We start from the raw sequence: 19,191 nt of genomic DNA, 5'->3' as shown, positions 1-19,191 counted from the left end.
GTTTTTTTTTTCTGTTTACCAAATACAAGTGTTTAAACGCGAGACAGGTCACGTAAAGAAAAGACAGATTATATTCCTAGTGTTATTTATTTATCAATTTCTGTATCCACAACAGACAAACAGATGATGTGGATTTGGCGATAATCATGTAGATATTTACACAGATCTTCAGAATTACTAATAAAATTTTAAGGGAATACGAAAATATGTATATTGAATTTCCACGAAAGCACCTTCTCGAAAACTCTCAAACGTAAAACAAAACAATAAAATCGATACAAAAATATAAACGATAGTTCACTGTCAAGATGATTCCATCTTAAAAATATCTCTTGTGATGTACATAACGATACACGGAGGAAAAAAACATACAAAAATAACCATCTCCAATAGAAAAATTAACAAACTTGTTCGATTATTTCTTCAATCGATTTCAAACGAATGCAAAGAAGAAACCTATTATGATACAGAAATTATAAATACGCTTAAGACATACATAACACGAATTGTGCTGCTGAGGAATAAATTACGAGCGATAAACTACCCTCCTGGATCGCGGTCGGAAGAATACGAGAGTATTTCCTTAGAAAATATCATAGATCATAGACAACGTAGACAGATCAAACCTACCGACTATGGAATAGACAGACATACAACAACTGGACACAGTTGTATAACTATAAAAAAAAGTAAACAGTCGAGCAAAAAATGCAGTTAATATATATAGGATGTTCAAGACCGCACCGGCGATCGCAATATAAGATATATATTATACAGGATGTTCAGAGACCGCACTGGCCTTTGTATTTATTATCATAAAAATATTATTATATAGATGGTGTTTATAGCTCGTCTCGGGGTTGTTCGTGGTCGTCGCTGTCGGACTCCTCGTCCACCGGCACGGGCTCGGCGCCCTCCCCGCCGGTTTCCACGAACTTTGTGAGCGCGCTCAGAGTACGCTCACCGTTGTACTCACGAACCTACACATAAGATATATATTAATACGATACAAATATATTGAAAACGTATTAATGATCCGGTATCAGGACATTAAAAATACTATTTAACTCTCAATAACTTACAAGTTTTCTTTAGAAAATGTTTTGTTATTTATGACTTAAATTATTGTAAATTACTGCAAGATATATTTATATATATAAAGTTATGGCTTATGGTTGCATCAAGTATATGAATACCTGATTGTCCTTGGTGTAGAGCTTGATGGTCGGGAAGGAGGTGATCTTGGTGTGTTCCAGCTCGTTGGCGGTGGCGTCAATTTTGGCGATGACGATGTCGCTGTCCTTCTCGAAGTGCTCACCGAGTTTGTCGTAGATAGGCACCAGTTGCTTGCAGTGGCCGCACCTTCAGCAACATGTCGTGTTTATTATAATGTATGACAATAATATCGAACTAATCGATTTGGTTAATAATCGTTTAACATCGATTCAGTTTGATATTTATATCGATTAAATATTTTTCACATATTAGTCACTGTGTTGTATAATAAACATCAATGTTTCAATGAGTTCATGGACGTCATCGAGCTCGTGAAACCTTGACGACAGACGAATAATTTACATAAAAGAGGTGTTCGGAGTAGTTGGAGCGTGTGCTGTGAGCGGCGCTCGTCGTTAAGATCTCATTGAACACTTGAATAAACAACATGAATTACGTCACCGGTACTATAATTTACTTTCTTGTTACTAAAAAGATTATATATATATATATATGTACGTTTACTACACGTGTCTTTCTAATATTGTATTTAATTAAAACAAAAACGCAAACGTCTTCGATTATAATATATAGAATTTCCTAAACTTTTTATTCACTTCGTGTTAACTTAATATCGTGAGGAACTCGAGCACCGTAGGTACAAAACAATATCGAATAATAAGAATAATGTCTCAAGGCTGCGATATCGTTACAAAGACTTATTTCAATTATATTATCGCTTATTGTGTGCAGTCGGACTAACGCTACTTAGTATTGTTTATAGAAATATGGTACATTTGTGAACAATGTTGCAACCAAAATTCTTAATTTAATTTAAGTATACACATATATTTTGTTCAGTCAGTGTATATGATATTTATCACTAAAAAGCCTTGAATTATATTCGTATCAACAACTGTATACTATAATGATATATATAATATAACTTCAAGCAAAATTTACGTATAACCAAAGTATATAATATTTACCACGGCGCGTAGAACTCCACGAGCACAGTCTTTTCGTTATCAAAGACGACTTCATCGAAGTTGGAAGCGACTAGCACTTTCACGGGTTTGTCGGCCCAGTCCGCGGGGAGAGACTCGCTCAACAAATGCTGCTTCAGAGTGCCGGCGAAGAAAGACTGAACGAATTCCTGAATAAAAAGAAGATATTATATTAACAACAACAAATAATCCACAAAGAGCAGCATTCTACGGTTACCATTAGTTCGCATTATCAAACTACCCACTGTGCGTTTGAATATCAATCATAAGTACTATGTGAATAAAAAAAACTTAAAACGCTCCGTGTGTCGGACTAAGCAAACTTTTGGTTAAAAGTGCAAAGCTATACATAGAAATAATTTACAAATCTAACCGATTGTATGAGTTAAACCAGTTATAAATCTTCATGGTTATTCAGTCAGTAATTATAATCAAACAAAGAGCAAACACACACAGAACATAATCAATTAAAGTCGAGTACGAGCCGTCTAAACACGATTATAGAGTAATGAGAAAGCGAATTAAATTAACACGAACCAAAGATAACGCGAGGGAAGTGGAAACAAAACACTGAATTATATATTAAAAGTGAATAATGATGCATTACGTGGAATTATGTTTGTTGCTGTATTAAATGTAAACTAATTTATTTTTTTTATTAAATTTAAATCTTTTTTGCATTTTGTCCACTGACACAAAATGTTTAGTGTTGCTACAACAAAATATGTGAAACACTACTATTTATTATGTATAATTGAAAAAGGAACACACACACATACACACACCCACAAACACAAACACATACACACACACACACACACACACAGACACACACACACACACGCGCACGCACACGCACACGCACACGCACACGCACACGCACACGCACACGCACACGCACACGCACACGCACACGCACACGCACACGCACACACGCACACGCACACACACACACACACACATATATATATGTCTGACAACCTACTTTATATAATGCATATGGTAATTAAGACAATTAATAATTATCACTATATAATAATCTCGTAACGTTTTTTTTCATGTTCATTATAATTTTTAATTATTAAAAGTTTAAATTTAAAAATAATAACCGCCAACCGTAAAAACTCTAGTCACCTTTCGAGAAAACGAATGTCAAGGTCGGACGTGTTACATTGAAAGTAAACAAAGAATTTAATATTATACAGAACTATTTATATGATATTAAATACTGATTTTAACAATTATTTCTTCATATATTTTTCAAGTCCTGTATGCATGGTTGCAACCTTCAGTATAAAGCTAAGACCACACAAACAACTTTCGGTTGAAAAAGTATAATAAATTTAATTCTTATGAATCCGCTGGTCAGAAAATGTTCAAAAGCTCATATATTTATCACATTTTGACGTGCTTGAGATAATTAATATGAACATAGGAATTTCAAGTTTTGACTGCATATAAAAATTACAAGAGCTACAATAACATTAGCTCAAAGAAGTTTAGTAGGAATAAATGAAAAAAATAGCTCTTCATTATGCCTATTACGTCAGTCTGGCTGTTTCTTCCGGCTCATCTCTAAAATGCCTGAACCAATTATTATAGAACTTCGATTGTACGATAGCTTGTATAAATAATAAGTGCTTAGGCTACTGTTATTATAGAAAGTGTATTTATTATTATTAATATAAAAGAAATATCTACAGGGTGCTAAGTGATATTCACAACTAGTGTTGAACATATACGAGTTAATATATATGTGTTAAATGTATTACCTCAACAGTGTTGGCATTAAGTTCATCGGCCGCTGGCTTGTACTTGGCCATGTCTTGTTCCAGGGCTATGAGACGTACGGATGGGACCTCATCCTTCTTCATACCAAAGAACTCCAGGATTCTGTATAATAATAGTATTTACTGTACCGCCTCCAAATAAAACAAAGACAACAAAACAAATTTATATATAGGACAGTCTGGTTCCTACAAATCACTGTCCGACAGCCCATTATAAATATTATTATTTTATTATATTATAACATATTTATTTTTATATATGCAGTAGTTATGGCAGTAATATATTGTAATGAGATTAAAAACTCCAAAATTTTTTTACAAAACTCCAAAAAAATTTCTGTGAATTCAGAAGTACATATCTCTAAATAAAATATATATATATATATATATATATATATATATATATATATATATGTGTCTATTTGTTACCTCTGATGGTCATCTTCGTCAGTGTCGATGGAGACGGTCATGATCTTGTCTCGGTAGTTCTTGGCAACAGGTTTCAACTCATCGATGTATTTCTCGAAGTGACCGTCTTTCTGTAATTTGATTAAATTTTAATAATAAATAATCAAAGCGTGTTACATCTCTATGAATGAGTCGATTACAATATATTGATGCTGTTTTTCAATTAACTATTTCACAAAATAAAAGCAAAGTCGCAAGCGGAGCCTAGTTTTATGTATTGTAACACAAAATTAGTTGCTACTATTATAATTTTATATAGAAATTTATTTTTATTACAATATAAAACGGCCATGAAGCTGCTACGAAAAATTCTAATTTGAAACACATCCGTGCGATAGGACGCTTAAATTCCGTTACGTAGAGGTCATTCAACTATTATCTATATGGTAGTTGATGAGTGAATGTGAACTTAAAAAAAAAAAGTTTTTTCATAGAAAAAAAATGTAATATCTATTATATAAAGTACAAAAAAATATATAGTTCATAAAAATATGGTTATTAATGAATGATAAATAGAAAGCAACTGTTGTTTGACCTCTAATTGAGAGTTCAGCTAACTGTGTCATTTCATAGAACTGTGATCTTTAATTATGGTAAAAGTTACTTTCTCTAGACGCATGAATAAAGCTCCAATCATTGGTCGGTTAAAAGTTCACGACTTTCAGCTCTTAGGACAGACATATCAAAATATTTTAGTCTGATATTGTTCCACAGATAATATAAAAGCAATAATTGTTAAGTTACACAATCTTATAATGACCCCACGGTGTCAAGATAACAGATTATATCAGAAAATATGTGTGATTATAAAAAAATATCAAAAAATAAATACTTTTTTTTAGACCAATGACTAATATTAAAATAAAGATAGTTTATCTTAATATAAAACTTACCTTGGACAGGAATAAAAGGAGGTGGTATTTGATCTGACCACCGAAGATCTTGGACGCTGTTTCATGAGAGAATTCGACAATTGTGGGCATGCTCTGCATGAACACCCAATTCTTGAGGAGGTCTTCATTCAACTCTTCAGCATCATACTTGACTTGGGGATCTTCGAACTGTTTAAACAAACATTATATTAGTTATTTTGACAAAACTATTTCTGTTTTGACTAAAGTATTAAACTTACTTTCTTGTATAAAACAATGTCGCCAGCTTTAGCTTCCATCTCTTCGATAACTTTCTCATCAGATACAATAGCAAAGATCTGGTCATCAACAACTCCAGCAGTGTTAAGGAAAGCTAATGCCCGTTCAGATGATTGGTCTGGGAAGAAACCAAATACAACAACGAGGTTGGCAACAGTGAGTTCTTTAGCTTGTTCTGCCGAGGCAACTTCGACTGCCGGAGGACCAGTCTTCTTCTTTAGCCATGCAATGATGTCATCAGCCTGTCGTCCGCCTGTTCAAATATAATATAACTAATCAAAACATTTATCACTTGATAAATTATAACTGCCATGATTCAAGTTAGAGATAATAATTTGGGGAAATACTTTTATCAGTCAAGATTGGTTAGTTACTAAATTTTATGGTTTGAAATTTAATATAATTGCATAAATTAAAATAAATTATTTTCATATTCATCTCAATAACTGTATAACTTCCATGATCAATTATTCCTTAATAATAACTGAAAATCTCTCATTTAATGATTAGCCAAAGAAATCGGTAATCAGTTATCACTAATTACACTTGCACATGTTTTCAAAACTTTGATTACAGTAATTCATGCAACTAATAACCATGAATTATAACAATCAATTAGTTTGTTTTTCTAATTAAAGTTAAACTAGAAGGGGTAAGACATTTTTTTACCTGTGTAGTCAATACTGCTGCCTTTCTTGAAGAAAATAAGGGTTGGGTATCCCTTAACTTTGTAGTACTCAGCCAAATCTTGTTCTTGAGTAGCATCTACTTTAGCCAACTTTATAGGAGAATCTTCTTCGGCAAGTTTTGTGGCGGCTTTTGCGTATTCCGGCGCGAGAGACTTGCAGTGGCCGCACCATGGCGCATCTGTGACGTAGACAAAAACTTACAATGCCGCCCGGTACGAAACATACAAATAACATAAAATGGTAATATAACTAAGTAATTATAAGTTTAAAACATGTTTTAGTCATTAATCAAAGCGGGTTAAGTTATATTATCATCTTACATCTTTGACTTACAGAATTCCACTAAAACGTAGTCGTTGCTTGAAATAACAGAATCAAAAAGAGGTTTGCTTAGAACAAGTACATTGTCTTCAGTGGGTATTTCGTCTCCATAAGCGGAACCCAGAAGGGCTATCGCTACTGTTAATAAAACGGCACGCATCTTCAGTTCCCTATAGTCGTATTGAAACTACCGATTTCAGTCGGAAGACGAAACTGATAAAAATGCCGAAACTGCCACTTCATTCACACTAGTACCGTCTCACTTGACGTGGCAGCGTCGAACGTGTGTTTGGCTGTGATTGGTCGAATGTTTTTTTACCCGTCCGTCATGCATCGATTTTATCGTCAATAAATAAAACAATAATTTAAAACTTTTAATTTAATTTCAAAATTACTCCACATTTATGGCTTAAACCTCCATAATAATTTTGGATTTTTATCAATATATGTATTTACTTTAATATGATAGCTTTTTAGTGATAAATAAATTATGCTCCAAAAAATACCACAGAACAAAGAAACATTCGTTAAGCCAGCTACAGTTTGAAAATCTTCACAATAAATGCTTTTATTATATTATTCATTATGCAATTTTAATTTCAATCTTTATTTATAAACAAGACACCAAATGTCAGTTTTGTTTTTGACAAATTTGAATGTAAACATACAACGTTAAGTTGAGGAAAATTTAAACTAATAAGATAACTTTTCCATTCAGATAGAAAGAAGTTATTGTAAAATTCAATATATCCAAAGATTTCTTCTCACTAGTATTGTTTTCTCTAATTTTAAAAGTGTATATACATAAGGATATCGAAACTTTTATAAATTTATTGAATGTAGTATTCAATACTACTTTGCACGAAACAATGAGTAAAGTTTAGTGTGCATCCATATAATGTTTATAGTTGAATCAAATACCTAGAGTTATAATCTCGTTTGGCATAAGATATTGTTTATATTAAATATTTATGTTTAGTGATGATAAAATGTCGCGCTTAATAGTTGTGACATTTGCTTCTGTAAATCACCAATCGTGGCCTTCGTGTCCAAACTAAAGAATATATTTTAGAATTTTAAAATTGGACACTATCCAATTTTTATTCTGGATCATTTTTATAGTTCACTTTTAATAGTAGGTCTTAGCTAAATACGAATCTTTAAAGGTGATGTATATATTGCATAAATATATTTTTAATTAAAAATATATTTATTGATTGCTTACATCATTTGAATATTATAAGAACTATGTATATTAAGTTTGATTTAGTATAAATCCATTCTTCAGATGCCAGAACTCACAGTGAGATCAGAAATATATGATGAATATAACTACAAAACTGAGATGAAACCAAGTAAAGAAGGCAGTAAGTTTGGACTTATAGAAAAATATTTGATGTCTTATCTTATCTGTGGCAATATTAAATATTTACTAATTTATTTTATTTTTAATTTTCCAAAATTAAAAATTTCATTGGGATTTTTTTTACAGTGGTTTACAGTGGTAACAGTTTTTTGTAGTGGAAAATATTGTTTTGATACTCAATTTTTTATTTTTATTTTTACTGTGTTATTTTTAATAAATAATATATACCAAATATGACTACATTTTCAAACCTTATTGTAAATTAAAATGTTTCAGATGTGATATCGCTATTTCCATTTTGGGTACCGGCCAGGAACAATACTTTAAAATTTGATGAAGATGATGACTTGGATGTTGAAAGACGGCATAAGGAAGTAATTAAAATAGGTGATTAAAAAACTATTATCTTTATATATACATCTTAATTAATAGCCAGCCATAAAAATGTGTTATAGCAAATATTATTTAATGTTAAAGAACACAGTTCAAAAACAAAAATCGCTATGGTCGGATTACAAGTATGGCGAGGTGCATTCTTATTGGGCGATCTCTTAATACATTTGGGTGAAAGTTTGAATGGGAAGGCAATAATGGAACTCGGAGCTGGTACAGGATTGACGAGCTTTGTAGCCGCTATTTATGCAAAGAGTGTTGTTTGCACTGGTATGTAAGAAAATTTTATTTAAATTTGTTATATATCTTTGCAATATTAGATATCAAATAAAGAATAAACATGTCATTACACACATATATGAGCAAAAGCTTAGTAAAACGAAAAATTATTTGAATTAGGTATATTAAAATTTTTTTTTTTTTTTAGATATAAATATAGGAGGTATACTGGATTTAATAAAATTAAATGCGAAATATAATACAAAACTTATCAAATCTCAGTTCAAAGTGATGCCACTGGATTTCACAAACACCGATTGGGATGGATCTCTGTTAAATGAAATTAGAAAAACAGATATTTTTATTGCTGCAGATGGTATGATTTTGGTCGTACTTTTAGTTTTAAGGGTTTGTGACTGATGAAGTTAACATATTAATAGGACTATTATTTAAACCTTTTTAGAAAAATATTCAGAACCCTCTATAATCTGTTACTGAATACTTGTTTTATCTTAAAAACTAAGTTTATTAAAGCAAGATAAAGATAGGTCTCTAAGATTTTGATGCTTTAAGCAAATAGTTTTAATACTAGGAGATGCAACTTCGTATTATTTTTCTTATTATGCTCGAAAAAAAGCTCTCGGTGCAAGTTGAGTAAAGCGTCTTTATAGTTTCGGTAGCCAACCATTTAATGGACATAGGTTCCGTTTTCCGGCCCGAAATCAAATCGGTGGTCAAATCTAATTTTTTTATAATAAAAACTACCCCAGATAACAGGGCTATCGAAAAACCTCGACTCGATCGGACACTCGTTTGCCGTATCGTCTCCCGAGAGAATGACCCGAGTCGCCAATGTAACTAGCGTTCCAACTTCCATTCGCTTCATTCAATAATAACTAACACTAACTAAAATCAAGTCGTATTTATTTAAAATGTAAATTAGGTTTCATTTTAATAATTTCTTGTAAAATTAAGAATAATATACAATATTTTTCAGTGATTTACGACGACGACGTTACGGCGGCATTCGTGTCGACCATAGAGAAGATATTGAATATAGAACCGCCAAAAACTATATACATAGTGTTAGAAAAACGTTACGTGTTCACAATAGAACATATGGACTCAGTGGCGCCATGCTACGAAACATTCCTGTCATTGTTAGACAAAATAAAGTTGAATAGTCAATGGACGACAGAAAAAATACCCTTAGATTTTCCCAAATATTTCACATACGACCGTGTCAAGGAACTGGTCTGTTGGAAGATCACATCAAAAAGTATATCGGCACAACTGTGATAACATAAATAATATTAGCAAATACCGTATTTTTATTTTCAACTGAAAACCTTTTTAAATTATGAAAAATTTGAATGGTACAAACAGTTCAAAGTTTCTTTTTCGCTAATTACGTTTTTAAATTCACTATTATATGCATAAACCGACTATCATGATTTTTTGTAGAAATATCTTATAATTTGTTTTATAGTTCTTTTATTTTGCATATCCCCCCCCATGTATCTACCCAATTTTTAAATTCAAGGGTACTTAGCTTGAGGCACTTCCGGTTTTTCTCTTATCATTATCGTTTGTCAAATACATGTAATGTGTTTGAATGTATTCTACTTTCTTAAATATGATTCTATATCTGAATATAAGCATTCAAATCCCAAGTACCGTGAGCTTATCCTTAAGACCTTCGTAAAGGAAACGGGTAGTTTCAATTATTTTGTATTGTAATATATCTCAAAATAATATAAAATTTATGCAATATAAATAAAAACCATTAAAAACATCTGCTTTCTCAAAAAAATTCATTAAAGATATTTTTAGTAACAAATTACATAAATTTTAAAAAATAAATTTAACTCAAGGGCGAAATATTTTATTTGGACCGATGAATTTGGTCTTTATAAATAAACAAAAAAAACGCAACGTCCATTCATAATTTTTAAACGTACAAAAATGTGTATAAATTAACATTATTCAAAATAACTTTCGTGTCTAGCCGACGAAAAGTTAAACTTGCTCACCCTATACTAAAAGTGATATATTCTAGATTAAAATTACTTTTGGGTGGGCCATAGTTCGTTGTATTTTGTTAAAAATGTTTTCCTTAGTTCCGAATTCCTCGCCTGCTGGTCTTTTTCCTTGCTTAGTGTTTCGATACTCTGACCTACACAAAGGTCACCGGTGAAGTGAATTATCACGACTTGCGTGTTGAATGACACATTCTTATCTGGTATTTGCTTGGTATAATTTGTTTGTGGACCAAAATCCATAGTGAATGTTAAGTCTTCAGCTGCAAAAATGTTTGTTTATTAATAAAATATTCACCTTAACCAGAATAAATGATAGTCTGAACATGCTTTTCATAATTTTGATAGAAAACGATACATTAAAAAGATACATTTAATAATAATAATCAAATTACAGGCGTTATATCCTTCCGTGTCGTGAATAGACGAGTCACCGGTACACTCCGGGCCGCAGCGGCCATCTTTAAGAATTCCACGCATAGTAGTTAGTTTACTTATAGCCTTTTCCGTGCTTTTACTCATTTGTTCATTTTTGTGTTTGTCGATATTGCGAAGGAATTTCTTCATCTGAAGAAGATTTTTATGTTAAAATATAATTTATGAGAAATAACAAATTAACTCAAACGTTATATTATTACGGTTTTCGATATTTTCTTAGGCGGATCTTGATACGCCATTTTAGGTTCGCCGGGATTACTTCCTGTTACGTATAAAGTGTTTTTCGGTAGGTCAAAGTCGGAATGCACTGGCACTCCAACATCTAAGATTTCCTTTTGTCTTCCAGAGGTTGTGGAAGATTTGCTGTTTGAGGGCACGTATGCTGTCTTGGCGGAATCCTGTTGTGCTTTCTTCTTGGAATGTCTTCTACGTACAGGAGACTCATCGTCTGATAGACTTTCCTCAGATGTTGAAGGGAAAACTTCGTTAAGACTCAATACTTCAACGTTGCATTCCTCGAGATTGGCTGGGTTTTCTATATCTGACACTTGACACGGGTAATCAGTTGAATGTATGCTTATAAATGACTTTTGACCTGCACACAGCGCAGTTTCCTCTGCTGCTGAAGACTTTTTCGACACCGTTACTGAAAATTTCATACGAAAAGTGCAACAAAAACCGTACAAAACAATGAAATAATTAAGCATCGAGTCTTACCAGCGTATGTACAATTTTTGTTTTCTTCACAATTAATTTGATCTAAAATGAGACATATATTTTTAATTCTTTACTTGTCACGCCAATATACTGTATTTAATTACTATCATTACCTTTGTCTGCATCGTCCACGGTTGTCTGTGTGTCTATTCTACTTTTATCAGTTATTTTATGAACATTCTTCGTGTGTGACATATTTAAACAAAAAATTTCAGTTCGTGATCTTTGTCAAATGGCTTTCCATTTTTCTTTTTATCACACATTTGACAATTCTAATTTTGATATTGTTGGCCATGTTGTTTTAAAGCATTGCCTCGATAAGACTATTTAAAAAGTATTTACTTCATAAAAGCACAATAATGGTTCAAGTAAAACAATCGATACCGAAAATATTAATTATATTTCATTTCATAAGTACAAATAATTACTGAAATTTTCAATGAAAACATCTTTAAAAAAATAACAAAATGTTACAAATTCATTATTGCATTGAAATACTAAAAAGGCTAACGTAAACACAACTAGTATATAGTGACAATAAAGATCACGTCCGATTTGACTGAGGTGATATTTAAGGCAATCGAAGTTAGCAGTCTTATGCGGCGTCCAATAAGTTTCCACATTGGTACATCACTAGCCGTCGTGTAAAAAAACGTAAACACTAGCGTCCTAATGTGAAACAATTCATTATTGATTATAAATAATTCCCGTGGAGGTAGTTCCGCCTAGCGCTCGATATATTAAGTCTCGACAGTGAACACTGAACTCGTATTACAACATCGACACAATATATTGCAAGCATCTGTCATAACCGGGAACGGAACCGGAACACAAGTGGCAATCCCTTGGTCGCTCTGATGAAGTATCCCGGGACTTTGGACTACAATAAACTAACATAAAGCTGAGATTATTGTTTTGTTCTAATCTTTATATTCCTATTCAGTTTTAGTCTTTTGAATCAGTCTATTGAATGATTACAAAGTGCTGTTCGAATAAAGACTTAAATAAGAGATCCTGGATCGGCAAAAAAAAATGACATAATTTATGAAACTTAACTACGCGCCTTCCATTTGATGGACTTAAATTAATCTTATAATTACTGGGCAGTAACGAAATAATTATCTAATCACGTGGCAGAATTCTGTTAAAACATCAGTTAAATCCTTGTAATTTTACATATATTTTTTTAAAACGTACATCCCGATTGTACTAAAAGCCTCGAACGAAGACCAGTCCTGTAAACCGGTTCAATACTGATTATTCGCTATACCGAGCTCTTTCTTTCGGATATAGAAGACCTCTTTCTACTCTGAATGCTTCCGGAAGACATTTTCCTTTTGGTTTCGCCGTTGGCGGGTCCGGGACTAGATGATTTGTTGAAGTTGGAGCTAGCGCTGCCCATCCTGTTGGCGTTCTGTAAATTCGACGTTTTTCTTCTGACGGACGGCGACGCCTCGACGTTGTTCAGCTTGACAGTGGCGTTGTTAGGTTTTTGTTCTATTATCACAGGTTGCTGGAATTTCCCTACGGCGTTCCAGTGGTCCCTCTGCGCCCTCAGCGACTCTCTCATCTTCTCTTTGGCGTCGGCGCTGTCCGCCAACATTTGGTTCAGCATTTGTACGGTTTGATAGAGCGCCACCGGACTCAAAAGTCCGAAATCGTGCAATGAACACATGTGGAGTATGAAATTCCTGTATAGATTCTTCTCGAGCAGTTCCTTGCCCTTCATCTGTAGGAACATCTGGCAAGCGAGCGGTATCTGGCAGTCGCCGACGTAGTTGTACTTCATGACGTGAAGGTTCCACATCTTCATGAGCTCCTTCTCTCCCTCGTTGACGTCGGTGAACTCGTCTATCATCATCATGGTCTTCTGTTGGAGCCAGAGCGGATCCGTTTCGCTCTCGGAGTCGATGTCCAGCTCGTTAGGGTACACCGGCAGGCAGGTTATTGTGTGGTGGTATAATCTGAAAGAATATTATTCTATTTTATTTTACTCAAATTAATAAGAAAATAATTTTAATTTTAATCAAATCTTTATAAACCAGTTATATCCTTTATTTTATTGTGCAGACAAAAAGAATATGTTGGCTGTAATAGTGAGTTTATAACCAATAAATATACCAATTAAAATATATCAATATTACCTATTATGTCCTGTTAGGTAGGGTCTCTGTGCATCTACATCATTATCATCCAGTTCTAGGAATTCTGCCAGACTATGCCTGTGTCTTCGTCGTCTCAACACTAGTAGATGTGTCAGCGAAGCCCTACGAGTGGGCCCCGCGCGTGGGCCTCCGCCCCTGGACCGACCTTGAGCCGCTATCAGGTCGTGAGGGGAGCCCGTGTACGATCCATCATATAACTCGTTGATAGACACATCGATACGAGCGCCACCTGGTATTGGCTGAAACAGATATTGGTATTTTGTTTAATCTATTCAAACAAGAATACGAAAACAGCAACAAAATAATAGATAATTTGACCATATCATACTATCTTTTTCTAATTTTCATATGTCGACATAACTGTATTAGCTATTGTAAACGTCGCGAAATAGTAAAGAGGGTTTTATTATATTGGTTGAGTACACATCGTATAAACTTACAAAATAAGTAAAATTAAATCTTGAGTGGCACAGCTTGAGATGTTTGAGCAGGGAGTATAGCGCTCCGCAGTCGAGGGAGCACCATGGACAATGTAAGTCATCGCAGGCCTCGGTCTGCTGGCGGGAGTTGTTGTTGTATAGGAACTGATAAATGATCTGTTGACGTTTGGATGAATCTGTAGACTCCTGCTTGGATTTCTCTCCTGAAATAAAAAATAAATAAATGTGAAAGTTTTAAAAGAAAATGACCACATGATTAAATCCTAAGTATTGTGGTCCAATATCACGAAAATAACTATTCTATTGATCATAAAAATATATTGATTGCAAATCACTATCTTAAATATGTGAAATTGAAGTATGATGCAATTATCCATAAAAGTGAACTGATATCATAAAGCAGATCATTTTTTTCCTGTATTGAACAAATTACTACATAAAAACAAAATGCACAAAGACCTTAAGGAAAATCTTAAAAAACACTACTGCAAGTTTTGATACCGTTTTACCAAAAAAATAAGTGAAAAATCTTATCTATATACAAATTAAATCTCATTTCTTGATATAACTACTCTGAAGAGAATTATCATACCATTTTTTATTTCACTAGTGGAGCACCTCGGGGTGGAAATTTTCTCTTTGGCAGTGTTATCTTTTTTCACACCATTACTGTCCTGCTGGTAGAGTTTCGGCCGGTTCACTAAACCGTTTGTGGGTTCCTGACTCCAGCTGAGCTTTAACTTCAATAACGGTCTAACTTTGAATATATCGAAAGGATTTGTCTCTGTTTGTAGGTCATTTTCCTGAAAATTATAATGATTTGTTGTTACTTTGATAAGAATGGCATATTTTACACAGATAAAGTAAATATATTAGCAAACAAACCTAAATCAAAGCAGTAAAGAGCATTATATTTAAAATAAACCCACTAACCTACATCACTGAATGGTGGGTGTAAGTCCAAGATAACTTAGTCTAAATCAGAGGCCTGAGCTCAACAAATGTAGAGGTATTTTATTAACAACAAACAAATGTACTTACATTAGGTATAGTTTCCCATTGCGCCATCAGAGCTTTGTGAGGAGATCTGGCAATGGTAGCGCTCCGGCCGCCGGGGGTTACATCATGCAACACTAGATCATACTCCCCGTTAGTTAGAAGACATCTGTTATGTTTGTCATACACTATTAACTCACTGCCATAAAGTTTGCTCCATTTATTATCTGTGCTTGAATTTATATCGGATGATGATTTGAGACGTTTTGTTAGAGGTTCTAAAAAAAGGATTTATTACAAAAATAGTTATTTACTGCCAAGAGAGATAATATTTGCATCTAATAATTAATGATAGAAAACTTTATCAAACATAAAAAATTTATAACATAATATATGAATGAGCTCATTTTGCAAATTCTGATAATGATGTTAAAAATCAGCTAAGTAAAACTAATATGTACTAATAATAAATTATTATTGAAGCAAAAGATAGGGCTAGATCATAGGGAAAGATAACACCAAGGAACACTCATAAAAAAGTAAGTTTTGATTTTTATATATATCATCAAGACATAAGATAATTAAGTAATGAACTGAATACACATTTTAATATATGTAATTTGTATGAAAAAATTTAAGACATCATTTTCATAAACAACAGAGCAGATTAATATTATATGAAAATTATAATAATATTCTGGAAAATTTAATTACCATCATCTCCATTAGTTATTTCTGTTGAACTTGCACCATTACTCATGGAAGCCTTTGTGACAGTTACCCTTAACATGAGCATGTAGGATTTTACATTGGGTCCATGTGAAGGGCTGAAAGTGTCACTTGATATGCTCACAGCAGAGGCCATAGCTGGAGGCTCAGAAGTCGAAGGGTTGAGGGGAACTGAACAACTGCCAACCTATAAAGAAGAAAAGAATTTTTTCATTCTAATTTTGAAATGAAATACAACAAATAAAAAGGTAGCTGTGATTGTTTTTATTTGTACATACAGAAACTTCCACTATAGCTGATGAGCTTTCTTTCCTTTTCTTGTGACATATCTTTAAGAGTAATGTTTCAACTTTCACTTGATAATCACTAGGTTCTTCTAAACTTTTGTCGTAAAAACCCAAAAACGTTAAAGTCATATAACCACCCAGACTGTTAAGCTGTAATTCAGTGCTCTTTTTTAATGTTATCTTTTCAAGCAAGGAGTCCACTTTGAAGCCGATACGGCTTTTATTGCTTCTAGACATCCTACGTTTCATATAAGACAGCGTCCGATTTAAAAATATGGGCTGAAAACAAGAATATCAACAGTTTTTATAAAATAACTACAGCACTAACATTAAAATCTGCATTAACAACCTCAAATACACACCGATAACATATTACGTGTTCTCAAAAATCGGTATATTTGTGTTGGTTCTGAAATAAAAAACAAATTTCAATAAATTAGAATGTGTAAATTATCCACGAGAGAATGCCACTATCTCTCTAAGAAATCAAGACTTACTTTCGAAAGCTTGTAAGAATAGTTCATGATCCGCTTGCAAATGATCTATTTTAGAGTTTTTATTTGTTTCGCTTTCTTTTTCACGCTTCTTCGGGGGCATTTTTGGGTTTATCTATCCAACTTATTACTAAAACCGCCAAGTTCATCAGTTCGTTGACTTGACAGCGTCAGGTCAAACAATAGACAACCAAATGCTTGAACTTCATAATTCCATTACTTCGGAATGTAAAAATACATGATGTTATCATGGAGTAGTATTGGTGACGTAATATTTAAAATTATATACTGGATTAAAGTAGTTCTATCAAAACTAAAATAATCTGAAAAACAAATTCCTCTGCTACTATTCATTTATTAAAAAGCATAATGAAATTTGAAGTTTCCGTTTTGACAGCTTCTGGCGAGTTCAATGTGACTGTTTTTAAACTTTTGTAACTTTTATAGTATGTACTATATTAAATATTCATTCATTCTATAACTGTTGTACAATGATGTTATAATGAAAATAGAAAATGAAGAAAAATCTATTATTTACCATAAAATAAAAACTCTACAGAAAATCGCCTTTGACAAAGGGATAGAAAATGTTTTAAATACGCAATTTAATTGTGATGTTACACACAAATCAGGACATATTTTGTACAATAAAACATTAATATCAGTGAGTGTAGCTTTTATATCGTTACTTGTCGCAAGTTCTGTAATAGAATATTTATTAAGTGCAAGGTGTTTATTACCTATTAACCACTTAGTGTGGGAAGCGACTCGACCTCTTGCTGATTGCGGCTATTGTGAGAATGTTACAAAACCTCTCATATTGTGGAACGTTACAAGATATAGCTTTAAGGTAAGGTTTCTTCTTTATTATTAATAGAGAAAGGCTTTGTGAATCATTTATATTTTTCTTTCAGAAATATGCATATTCATCAAAACCCATAATAGTCAAGAATGCCATAAAACATTGGAGTGCCTCAAAATTTTTTAGCATAAATTTTTTCAAAACATTATACGAACAAACTCCTCAGAGTTATGAAAGTTTGGAGAATGGTTGCCAGTTTTTAAATTTTAAATCTGATCTATTTACTCTGAAAGAAGTGTTTGAGATGCCTAAAGCTAGAGTTTCAAACCAGTTTGGACAAGAGCCCTGGTATGTTGGCTGGTAAGCAATAATATAGACAATAGACATATATTTTTAGCTTATACTGTTAACCAATTAATTGTTATGCTTTAATGTGATATGATACATATATTATATATTTTTATTTTGCACAGGGGCAACTGTCATCCGACCATCTTATCGAAAGTTCGTGAATATTACTCCATACCAGAATTCCTGCCTGATGATGCAGAGTTTCCGGCAACTGAAAATATATTTATAGGATATGAAATGGGAGCGGTCATGCATGTAAATATATATATAAAAAAATTATACAACATATTTAAATGATTTTTTATTTAAAATTACAAACAAAACACAATATAATTATTTTTTAGCTTTAGAGCAATGTTGAGCTTAATCTTATTTTAGATTCAAATGAAAAATATACAATGAAAATTAATTATGTTTCACTTATATAATTCTGAAGGTTGCAATTTGGATCCGGCTAATGTCAATTTTGCTTTCTACATTTCTGATTTGAATTTTTACAACAAAGTATTTTTTATTATTGTCTACATACATACATATCACTTTTATTTTAGTTAGATTATATACCAAGACTGATGTGGCAAGGACAAGTCAAAGGAAATAAAACCTGGTTAATAAAACCAGTGCCGGAATGTGAGAACTCTTGTAGTGAAATCAAATTTTATGTTGAACCAGGCGATGTAGGTGGGTAATCCAAAATATATTATAGTATGTTTATGAATGGTATTGCCAGTTGTCAAAATTTGTGCTTAAAAAATTTCTATGTTAATCTGTTAAAAATTTGTAGTTGGTTATTTTAATCTATTCCTTTACGTAATAGAATTAAGTACAGTATATTATTTTTTTCAGTGCTATTGGACACTCGTCTTTGGTACCATTCTACGACTATTCCAAAAGGTCAACTGTCACTCACTGTTCAATCAGAATATGGCTGATATTATATTTGGAGACAGTTTTCAGATCAGTATTATTATATTTAAAATATTCTATTATTTATTTTTCACTACTCTGATGTGCCATTTTACATTTATACCAAAAACTTTTATTGTATTTTAAGTTTAGCAACTCATTTATATTATTTACATGACTTTTATGATGATTAAATATTTTTATGAAA

At 32.6% G+C, this 19,191-nt stretch overlaps 5 protein-coding genes across 9 annotated transcripts; 2 read left to right on the top strand and 3 right to left on the bottom strand.

Annotated features, from left to right (window-relative positions):
* Positions 1-68: 68 nt before the first annotated feature.
* LOC116772539 (protein disulfide-isomerase) lies at positions 69-6,924 on the bottom strand. The gene is made up of 9 exons (XM_032664760.2): positions 6,654-6,924; positions 6,301-6,498; positions 5,613-5,884; positions 5,374-5,541; positions 4,442-4,551; positions 3,995-4,115; positions 2,205-2,371; positions 1,197-1,362; positions 69-980 (listed from the first exon to the last, which is right to left on the bottom strand). Exons 1-9 carry the CDS (start codon positions 6,799-6,801, stop codon positions 843-845), a joined length of 1,488 nt encoding a protein of 495 aa, XP_032520651.1. The 5' UTR covers positions 6,802-6,924; the 3' UTR covers positions 69-842.
* Positions 6,925-7,321: 397 nt separating this feature from the next.
* Positions 7,322-9,940, top strand: LOC116772684 (methyltransferase-like protein 22). 2 transcript variants are annotated; one of them, XM_032664945.2, is made up of 6 exons: positions 7,322-7,519; positions 7,930-8,008; positions 8,284-8,394; positions 8,485-8,670; positions 8,828-8,995; positions 9,617-9,940. In XM_032664945.2, the coding sequence occupies exons 1-6, from the start codon at positions 7,511-7,513 to the stop codon at positions 9,916-9,918; spliced, it is 855 nt and encodes a 284-aa protein (XP_032520836.2). In that variant the 5' UTR covers positions 7,322-7,510; the 3' UTR covers positions 9,919-9,940. The 2 variants fall into 2 exon arrangements, with proteins under 2 accessions (XP_032520836.2, XP_032520837.2); XM_032664946.2 differs by lacking the exon at positions 7,322-7,519 and adding an exon at positions 7,527-7,807.
* A 548-nt stretch (positions 9,941-10,488) lies between these two features.
* On the bottom strand, positions 10,489-12,095 carry LOC116772402 (uncharacterized). Its single transcript, XM_032664588.2, has 5 exons — positions 11,927-12,095; positions 11,814-11,855; positions 11,297-11,742; positions 11,054-11,225; positions 10,489-10,921 (listed from the first exon to the last, which is right to left on the bottom strand). The coding sequence occupies exons 1-5, from the start codon at positions 12,006-12,008 to the stop codon at positions 10,686-10,688; spliced, it is 978 nt and encodes a 325-aa protein (XP_032520479.1). The 5' UTR covers positions 12,009-12,095; the 3' UTR covers positions 10,489-10,685.
* Positions 12,096-12,194: 99 nt separating this feature from the next.
* Positions 12,195-17,195, bottom strand: LOC116772401 (polycomb protein suz12-B). The gene is made up of 9 exons (XM_032664587.2): positions 16,928-17,195; positions 16,793-16,839; positions 16,422-16,709; positions 16,129-16,330; positions 15,460-15,692; positions 15,011-15,221; positions 14,419-14,621; positions 13,958-14,217; positions 12,195-13,777 (listed from the first exon to the last, which is right to left on the bottom strand). Exons 1-9 carry the CDS (start codon positions 17,025-17,027, stop codon positions 13,078-13,080), a joined length of 2,244 nt encoding a protein of 747 aa, XP_032520478.1. The 5' UTR covers positions 17,028-17,195; the 3' UTR covers positions 12,195-13,077.
* A 2-nt stretch (positions 17,196-17,197) lies between these two features.
* On the top strand, positions 17,198-19,191 carry LOC116772403 (uncharacterized). Of its 4 annotated transcripts, XM_032664592.2 has the most exons (6): positions 17,466-17,588; positions 17,680-17,774; positions 17,839-18,086; positions 18,200-18,332; positions 18,629-18,758; positions 18,924-19,191. In XM_032664592.2, coding segments are annotated over exons 1-6 (693 nt in total). In that variant the 5' UTR covers positions 17,466-17,587; the 3' UTR covers positions 19,010-19,191. The 4 variants fall into 4 exon arrangements, with proteins under 4 accessions (XP_032520481.2, XP_032520480.2, XP_032520482.2 ...); XM_032664590.2 differs by having other exon boundaries at positions 17,198-17,774; positions 17,839-18,074; XM_032664589.2 differs by having other exon boundaries at positions 17,198-17,774.

This window comes from Danaus plexippus, chromosome 12 (genome assembly GCF_018135715.1).
Source record: "Danaus plexippus chromosome 12, MEX_DaPlex, whole genome shotgun sequence".
Taxonomy (NCBI): domain Eukaryota; kingdom Metazoa; phylum Arthropoda; class Insecta; order Lepidoptera; family Nymphalidae; genus Danaus; species Danaus plexippus.
This window is presented reverse-complemented; position numbering and strand designations above follow the sequence as displayed.